The 9,617-nt window shown below is 45.3% G+C and overlaps 1 protein-coding gene across 1 annotated transcript; it reads left to right on the top strand.

Moving 5' to 3' along the window:
• The first annotated feature begins 2,796 nt into the window (after nucleotides 1–2,796).
• Nucleotides 2,797–8,720, top strand: adamts1 (ADAM metallopeptidase with thrombospondin type 1 motif, 1). Its single transcript, XM_030750158.1, has 8 exons — nucleotides 2,797–3,819; nucleotides 4,637–4,977; nucleotides 5,079–5,211; nucleotides 5,309–5,766; nucleotides 5,874–6,060; nucleotides 6,183–6,361; nucleotides 6,561–6,736; nucleotides 6,847–8,720. Exons 1-8 carry the CDS (start codon nucleotides 3,195–3,197, stop codon nucleotides 7,586–7,588), a joined length of 2,841 nt encoding a protein of 946 aa, XP_030606018.1. The 5' UTR covers nucleotides 2,797–3,194; the 3' UTR covers nucleotides 7,589–8,720.
• The last annotated feature ends 897 nt before the right edge of the window (nucleotides 8,721–9,617 follow it).

The raw sequence follows: 9,617 nt of genomic DNA, 5'->3' as shown, positions 1-9,617 counted from the left end.
AGCAGCTAGCCAGCACTACAGAAGAGGAGCAAACATGAACAGTGTAACCGTAACAAACAGTGCGTGTGCAGTTTGTCGCACAGTGTGTCTGCTAAGTAATGTACAGTTTCTGTATTTCCCAGGGAGAGGAAAAAAAATGTTTAAGACAGGATGGAAGAGGAAGATAAGAGATTATTATTAAAGGTAATGACTGCTCAGCAAATTTAAAACTCACATGTAATGTCCTCGCGCCCATCCGTCCATCCATTTTCTTCCTCTTATCCATGGCTGGGTTGCGGGGGCAGCAGCCTAAGCACAGAAGCCCAGACCTCCCTCTCCCCAGCCACTTCCACCAGCTCATCCGGGGGGGACCCCAAGGCGTACCCAGGCCAGCTGAGAGATATAATCTCTCCAGCGTGTCATGGGTCTGCCCCGGGGCCTCCTCCCAGTAGGACATGCCCGGAATACCTCACCCAGGAGGCATCCTAGTCAGATGCCCGAACCACCTCAACTGGCTCTGCTTTGAGGCTGTCATGTTCATGGTCAATGCTCGGTAACATTCAGGGTGGCAGATTTATATCTACAGTGATGATGCTGACTATATTCACCTTTCTATCTTAATACTATCTTTATACTTGCTTTATAGCTCATGAAACATTTGCTTATTGAAGAGCAGAGAATATGGAGTAGCAGACCAGGTCAGCTGATCACAGTCTGTACGCAAAGAAAAATTTATTGGAACTCACAAAACAAGTTATTATGGGATTTCTAAGTAATTATTTTTCCCTCGCTGCACCACTACACCCCATCTTAGGGTTCCCCAACCTGCCAAAGCCCACTTTAGCCCCTGCTTACATAGTTTTTTAAAGAAGAAGCGATTCCCAGTGATTTCACAGTATTTATGTATCATATTGTTGGCATCAAATTCAAAATGAGCATATATTTTTCAATAAAGAATCAAACCTCTCAGTTTCAGTATTTTTTGTTTTTGTTTTCTTTCACTACTGCTTAATATTTGACATGCCTTAATGTACTTTTTTCAATTTTTTTTCACTTATGATATGCATTTTTTTTTTCCCGTGACTCTTTTCCACAAAATTCAAGCTACATAATCAGTTAGAAACTTCTTAAAGGCAGTGGAGTTTGCTCACTTTCCTACACTGATATTAGAGCTAGAAAACCTCTGAATTTGACCTGAGTGGACAAATGCCTATCTTGGTGTTAATGTTAGCTCATGAAATTTTTCATACAATTCACTTTTTCCTTGCAGAAACCGCTTAAATCAATTGTCTCTCTTTTCTGTGTTCGTGCAAAACCACAAATAATATAAAAATTTGCAATATATTCCAGCTGCCGATATCATCTCCTAATCTTTCTGCTTTGCATGATGAGCACACTTGTGCAGAGGTACCATTCTCCACACGGTTCCTTTATAGTGCTTTATGTGGGAAGGCTGCCTCCATGTGGTCAGTACCTCACCCTCATTTATGATGCAAGCGCGCCACCTATCGGCCAAACCTATGCTTGATCTGTGGGGTAATGGGGAATTTCGCCTGATGTCTGGAGACATTCCTAAACACTGACCTGCCATCTACTGGAAGTTGTTGACGTTACAGTCATTCTTTTTTTCGAACTTGTTGCTTTTAAGGTGGACTTCCATGATCTGCTCATTCACAGACTCATCACTGAGGTCTGGTTCTGTAAGTCAGCAGTAAGAAATCATGATAATAAGCAGTGTAGGAGCTATATCAAAATTTGCACTTGGTCAAAAAAAAATGTATTCAATAATACCGCGCTCGTTATATTATTAGTTTATAAGATTATGATCATTTTTTAATCCTTACATTTAGAGGTTTTAAGGTAATCTCAGTATGCTTTTCTTTAAACACTGGATAATTATTTTGGTGAACTTTTGCTGAACTCTCTTAATTAAAAAGTCTAATTCTTTTTGTGGAGGATTTTTTTTTTTTTTAATAATTTGTAACGTTCCTTAGAGCACTGTATATAATAGGATCCCTGCTTTGCCAGTTACTTTTAATGAAACTCCAGTGTAAACTCTTCCTGTCTTTCGGAGGAGATCGGCAGTCAGTGCGGGCGGGGGAAGAAGCCTGAGGGCTGGGGCTGTGCCTACCGTGGCCGTAGCTCAGAAACAGCCCGGTGGAGGAACCGTTCCACCTTAAGACCTCGGCGGCCCCGCTCTGCTCCCTCTCCCCGGGGAACAGAGCTGTGGAACCTGGCCACGGCGCACCACAGCCGGCTTGGCACAGAGAAGGTGCGTACGGCTTCTGGAGCACAGGCCAGAACGATATGGTTACCATTCCCGATCTTCCCTTCTCCAGCTGCAGTGACGCTACAGCACTGCTCCACATCAGCCTATACCCGCCTTCGCCAGGCTGGAAATGGGTTAAAGTTTAATAAAGTCATACAGCTCTTTAAGTGAGAAAGTAGAACACTGCCTTTATGACAAACTTATACACTAAAAGGACCCTAAAGATCTTTTGAATGAAAGTATTCAAAAGACTAGGGTAGAGGATATATATATAGACTCAAATATATATGTATATATAGTAATGATACAATGAGGGACTTTAAGGATAACAGATAAGCACGGACCACAGAAGAAAAAGTTTTTCAGCCCATAGCTCTCTCTTCTCCACAATGATTGATTATCGTGGCAACACTCCAGGTCGTTGGTGCGTTTTCGCTGCGCACGGGATTTGGCGCTACTCAGATCAAAGGGCCCTCAGGAAAGGGGTGGTCCCGGGACATGGGGATAAATAGGAGGGACCGGCTCAGTTCCGACAGAAGGCAGAACAGACTTGAAGGTCCTGCAGAGCAAAAACCTGCCTCTGAACTCAAAGCTAGATCTAGATACGGAGACATCTCAGTTTTGGAGACAGGGCGAGAGAAAAAGACGCGACCTGTTGGAATTTACTCCTCGCAGCATTTATTGTCATTTAATGAAAGGACTTCTTTGCAACGATTCAAATCTGCACATAACTTTAAACGAGTTTTGCACTGGATTTGATCTTTTTTTAGGTAGATTTTAGATTTATATGCGTGTGCGTAATTTAGCGGACAGTTTTGTGGGAGTTGAAAGACCTGTTTTGTTTTTGGTTTTTTTTAGCTCATGGTGGATTTTTAAAGGATTGACTTGATTCATTTTAAAGATTTTTACTCTCAATTTATCTTTGCACTTTTTGGATTTCAGTCATATGATGTCGTTTTTACACATTTCCATTGGTTTAATTACCGCTCTGTGCGTCGGCGCGGCGCACGGCGCTTGGGAGGAGGGTACCGTCGTGCCGGTCAGGTTAGACCCGACAGCCCAGTCGGGGAGCGAAACCGAACCGTGGCGGACTCTTTCCGCAGAGGAGAGTGAGAAGGAGGCGGAAATGAGGCTGTACCGGTTGGACGTATTTGGCATGCAGTTGGTTTTGCGTCTAGAGCCTGACCAGACCTTCTTGGCGCCAGGTTTTGTCTTCCACATTGTGGGGGCTCCCGAGTCCGAACCGACACCGAAACCCAATAGCGGAGCCGAGCCGGGCTGTTTCTACTCGGGCACGGTGAATGGCGATGTGCGCTACGCCGCTGCGCTCAACCTGTGCCATGGACTCAGGGGGGGATTCCACTTTAAGGGCGAAGAGTATTTTATTCAGCCCCTTAACTCGAGTGACTTCCTGAGCACTGATGAGGATGTGCACTCGATTCGCCGGAGAGCCAGAGCAACTTTGGCTGAGGAGAGCAGCTCCAAGTGTGGGGTCAACGAGGACGAGGAGAGGGTGCCAAAGAATCTGCAAAAGGCGGCCAGTCACGGAGCCTCTAACGCAGACCAGACAGGTAATGCTGAGCACATTTTACCCACTATTACTCATTTTTATGATTTATGAAATACACAGACAAGCAGCGTAAAAGAAGCAAAATAAAGTGATGAATTTACTTTTCAAAAAGTGATAAATATTCCGCTTATCATCAGCTTTAAATTAAAAAAAAAAAAGCAAAAATTACATTTTATCTTAAATATTCTCACAGCAATATTTAATGTGTCAGGGTTCCACAGTATGCGCAATGCACTCGGCTACCTTTTGACAGCTCGCTCAGCGCACTACCAGTGAGGAAGGGAGGGGAGGGAAGGGGGTGGTGGTGGTGGTGGGTAAACTACTTTAAGAGGAAAGAAGAGGAGGAGTGTGGGTGAAGGGGGTTGGGGCCAGTCAGAGCCCGGTAGCGCTGAGGCGTGTAAACTCGCCTCCTGGTACAACTCGCACCGGCAGACATTTTCCCCCCAGAAAGGATTTTCTCCCTTTTTCTCTCGCATAATTTTCCGCCAGAGAAGGTCAGTTTAAGAATGTGGACCCCGAGGAGGAGGAGCCGCCAGTGGTGTGACGCTGAGTCACGGCAGCCAGGCTGCTCCAGGCACATCCGGAGCTCTCTTGGGAGCCTCTGTGTCTCTGAAAAAAAAGGGCCTCTGTAGCTGCTATTTAGGACACTGCTGCAGAGTTCTGTGCAGGGTGCAAACTGCCCAGATAAACGGAATAATTTCACTTATAATAAATGTCTCAAATGGTTACAATGCAGTTAAAATTAGAGCTGTCAATAAATATGCTCATATAACCTCTGAGCCCACTTTGGTCTGACCCCTGTGTTTTTCTCCTCTCAGCCCACCACAGGACCAGGCGTTTTGTTTCCACCCCTCGTTTCCTGGAGATCATGCTGGTGGCTGACCAGTCAATGGCTGAGTTTCACGGTGCAGGGCTCAAACCTTACCTTTTGACCATCATGGCAGTGGCATCCCGACTTTACCGCCACCCAAGCATCCACAACTCAATCAGCCTGGCAGTGGTAAAGCTGCTGGTGGTGTACGAGGAGGAGCGAGGCCCTCAGGTGTCATCAAATGCTGCCATGACCCTCCGCAACTTCTGCCAGTGGCAGCGGCAGCACAACCCTTCAAGCGACCGCCACCCAGAGCACTACGACACGGCTGTGCTCTTCACCAGGACGGTAAGTTGGAGTATTTGATTTATGTTAAGACAGATAATGGAACAGATGTGGAGAAACAGGGAATATTCACAATGCTGGTCTCTTATTTTCTGCCTCATTAGGACCTGTGTGGTGCCCACTCCTGTGATACTTTGGGCATGGCAGATGTTGGCACTGTGTGCGACCCTGACAGAAGCTGCTCAGTTATTGAGGATGATGGACTGCAAGCAGCATTTACAGTGGCACATGAACTCGGTAAGTCCAAAACTTTCTTGCATGCAAGAATGTTGGTAAATCTTTTAAATTAGTCACAGACGTGATTAAATGACTGTTATTTCATCTCGTTCTTCAGGCCACGTGTTTAACATGCCTCATGATGATGCCCAGCTGTGTTCTGGCATCAATGGTGCACACTGGGGCTCCCACATGATGGCCTCCACCCTGTCTAACCTGGACCAGCAGCAGCCTTGGTCTCCTTGCTCTGCCTTCATGGTCACCACCTTCTTGGACAATGGCCATGGTCAGTGCCTACTAGATAAACCCGTTAAACCTCAGCCGCTGCCCCAGCCCCTGCCTGGAGCAGTCTATGATGCTGACCATCAGTGTCGCCTGACCTTTGGTGAAGACTCCCAGCACTGCACTGACCTGAGCACCACTTGCGCAGCTCTGTGGTGCACCGTGACTACATCCAATGGTTTGCTAGTGTGCCAGACCAAGAACTTCCCCTGGGCTGATGGGACGCCCTGTGGGCATGACAGCTACTGCTTGGCTGGGCAGTGTCTCACTAAGAGCCAGGCTGCCAAACACCAGGTAAGGAACCAGACCTGATTTAATCACACTTCAGGACAAGCTTGTGCCTAGGCGCTCTTTCCCGCTGGACCAATCAAATTATAATTTTTAATTTCTCCTGTTTTCAGACTCCTGTTAATGGCGGCTGGGGTCCGTGGGGTCCCTGGGGTGACTGCTCTCGGACCTGCGGTGGAGGAGTGCAGTATTCCTACCGTTCCTGTGATAACCCTCTGCCTAAGAATGGAGGAAAGTATTGTGAGGGAAAGAGGATCCAGTACCGATCCTGCAACACAGAAGCCTGCCCAGATACCAATGGTAAGAATTTTTGGTTATCACATAGAAATAATTAACTTGACCTTGTGCACTGGGTGAGAAACTTGGCCTGCAGTTTAGTGTGTATTAGCACTAAATCTGACTTCTCCTCATCTCTTTCTCAGGCCTGTCCTTCCGTGAGGAACAGTGTTTGGCCTACAATGACATGTCAGCTCAAGTGTCACTGGGTTCAGGCGAGGGCGTCGAGTGGGTGCCCAAGTATGCCGGAGTTTCACCCAAAGACCGCTGCAAGCTGGTGTGCAGGGCCAAAGGGACCGGATACTTCTTTGTCCTCAAGTCTAAGGTGAGAGTTTCTAAATGCTACAATATCATATTTACACTGTGTGTGTTTGTTATTACTCCCAACAGTCCTCTTAGCTGTGCAGACATGCAAGTTCGAGGATTAGTTTTTGTAGTTTTTTTTCACCCTCTAGGTTTCAGTCTTGGCAAATCTTTCAAAGCAAAACTCTTAAGCTCCATTTGTGTTTCTCTGCTGACCCCAGGTGGCTGACGGCACACCCTGCAGCCCAGACTCCACCTCAGTTTGTGTCCAGGGCCAGTGTGTCAAGGCCGGATGTGATCGCATCATCGGCTCTAACCGGCGTTTCGATAAGTGTGGCGTGTGTGGCGGAGATGGCTCGACCTGCAAGAAAGTGTCAGGCTCTATGGAGCGTGCCAGGTAGATGTTTAACTAGTTTTTTTTTGTTTTTAATAACCTTAAAATATTAACTGCCCTCATATCTGATTTTTCTTATTGCTAAATTTAACCTCCATCTGTCTCTGCTTCAGGCCTGGTTACCAGGATGTTGTAACTATCCCTATTGGTGCCACACACCTGGACATCAAGCAGCGTGCTCCAGGCAATAGCCGCCTTGATAACAGCTACTTGGCAGTGCGGCGCCAGGATGGAACTTATCTACTTAATGGTGATTACAAACTGATGACCATGGAGACTGACATTCCCCTCCGAGGGGCACTGTTGCGCTACAGTGGCTCCTCCGCCACCTTGGAGCGTATCAGAAGCTTCGCCCCGCTCCCCGAGGCCCTTACCATCCAGGTGCTTTCCGTAGGGGATTCCCCGAGGCCCAGAGTTAAGTACAGCTACTTTGCCCCTCGGCCTAACCACGCTGCTTCGTCCTCCAACAACAACGGAGGCCGTCGGCAGCCTATCAATGCCATCCGAGAGGTGGGTGGGGCTGAGTGGACTCTGAGGGAGTGGGGTCCCTGTTCCCAAACCTGTGGAGGAGGCATGCAACAGAGAGAGGTTGTGTGTCTGGACCCCCAGGGACGTCCCTCCGGAGACTGCCCAGAGGAGCTTCGCCCCTTAGCCTCGCGGTCCTGCTCCCCCCAGTCCTGCCCCTCCTGGCTTCTGGGAGAATGGTCATTATGCTCCAAGACCTGCGGAAGAGGTTTTCGCAAACGTCAGCTGCGGTGCATCGACCACGACGGGCGCACGCTAACCAACGACAGCTGTGACCCCAAAGACCAGCCACGACCCCTGCTGGAACTATGCAATCAGAGGGCCTGCTAAGGACTGCATCTGCAATCTAACCTTCTGTTATACCAGCACTCAGAAAGACATGAGATAAAAACTCTGATCTTTATTGCCTTCAAAGGCCAACGAATGTTTACATCCAGAGTAAGAGTGCTACAGAACTCCATGGGTTTCAGTGTGTCCACGGTGATTGTCACTGTAACTATCGATATTTAGCCATTCCCTCCAACAATTTGGGGGTCAAATGTTGAACAGTTAGTTGCAGCAACAATGACTGAACATAGCTTGCTGCCTGAGGGGAAGAACGCATGGACAATTCCTGATTTCCCTAAAAGAGGATGCTGCTTATCATGCCAATGTCATGCCTTTGGGTGTTTTTGTGCGAATGTCAGACTGCGTGTGTGTGTGTCTTTAATGCATGTGTATAATGTTTGTCCGAGCTGGGCTGGACAGATAAACAATGGTTGGGATTGGGGAGGTTAATTACAGAGTATATAAAGAGACAATTCAAAAGAATAGCACATAATCTAAGTGCTCAGCCCATCAGGTATGGAAAATAAGATAGCTCATAGTCATAATGTTTATGTCCAAACTTCAGTCTGCATTTATTTATCACAAACCTGAAGCACTTCATCTTTTTATTATTATTTTTATTTTTTTTAGCCAGCGGCACATGTAACACCCAGTTTCTCTGAATGCCTCAGTACAGTGTCTTTTAGCCATATCCTGCCCTCTCTACACAGCCTTCAATGAGGGAATTCCTCAAAGACCAAAGAGGAGTGTGTGAGTGTGTGTGTGTGTGTGTGTGTGTGTGTGTGTGTGTGTGTGTGTGTGTGTGTGTGTGTGTGTGTGTGTGTGTGTGTGTGTGTGTGTGTGTGTGTGGAGACCTAAAGAGGGACTTGTCTCCTACTACTACTTCATAAGTAAGTCTCTCCTGCCTTCTGTGAAGACACCATAGTTTTTTCTTTTTCTTCCTATTGTATAGAATATCCAAACTTTATTTATTTTTGTACAGCCTGTTAAATATAATCATGTGGCTTTTTTAATATTTTTATTTGTTATTGAGGTCAAAGAAGGAAGTAGAATATATAGAGTATTTATACAGTGTTTTATATATATATATAAATGGTCCTAGGTTCATGAATAAAGTATCACGTTGACTTGTGCAGTTAATGTCTCCAGAGTGGTTTGTGTGACCCTAAATCCCTCACCTTTTTTCTCATCTATTCTAACAAGTTTTGGTCTCTTTAGCAAACATGCCCCTTTATAACAACTGTACAGGGGGCGAGTAAAAATTCAAAGTTATGCATCATTAGTAGAGTTTAGCCTATATCAGCTGATATTAGCTATTTGCCAATATCTTGGTTCTGGCATTTATAATGAAATGAAAATTTTAAGAGTAAAGGACAAACACTTGTGAACCATGTGGTCGGTGTTGACATTGCATAATTTGTCCAACAGAGGGCACTCTGCAATGGCGGAGTGTAAACAAGTAATCCTAGATGATTTTTAAATGGAATTGTCATATTATCTTAATAAGGACTCATTTATAACTACTCTTAACAAATATGAGGGAAATCCATTTATGTTTCATGTTTCTAAAAGAAAAAATATTGGCAGATATATTAAATTTTTAAATCACTAAATATCGGTATGAGTATCGGTCTTAAAAATCGAGCTCTAATTACTGGGAACAAAATTGTTTATCCTGTACGTCAATGATATATGTACAACATCTGATATATTGCTATATAGTTGAAAACATGGTTTGATTGAAACAAGTTCACTAAATTTGAACAAAACTAAAGTTATCTTATTTAGAAATTGCAGAAAAGATGCTGGAGTTAAAATCCTGATAAATATGTCGAAATAGAGCGAGCCTTTAAATAAAATCTGCTGGAAACCTCACATATAGCATATACAAACTAAACTGTCAAGAAGCATCTCTGTACTGAGTACAGCAAAACATCTTTTGCACTACAAATCACTCCGTCTACTTTACTGTCCACTTATATTGCCATACCTAGAGTACTGTGTGGAAGTCTGGGGCAACACATACAAAACT

This window comes from Archocentrus centrarchus, chromosome 2 (genome assembly GCF_007364275.1).
Source record: "Archocentrus centrarchus isolate MPI-CPG fArcCen1 chromosome 2, fArcCen1, whole genome shotgun sequence".
Taxonomy (NCBI): Eukaryota; Metazoa; Chordata; class Actinopteri; order Cichliformes; family Cichlidae; genus Archocentrus; species Archocentrus centrarchus.
The sequence above is the reverse complement of the archived record's forward strand: the minus strand, read 5'-3'. Positions and strand labels throughout refer to the sequence as shown.

Bases quoted from the DNA above. Each gene is read 5' to 3' on its own strand.
- adamts1 (XM_030750158.1), top strand. From the start codon at position 3,195: ATGATGTCGTTTTTACACATTTCCATTGGTTTAATTACCGCTCTGTGC. The intron at 5,767-5,873 runs GTAAGGAACCAG...TCCTGTTTTCAG, and splicing joins GCCAGGCTGCCAAACACCAG to ACTCCTGTTAATGGCGGCTG. The intron at 6,362-6,560 runs GTGAGAGTTTCT...TGCTGACCCCAG, and splicing joins TCTTTGTCCTCAAGTCTAAG to GTGGCTGACGGCACACCCTG.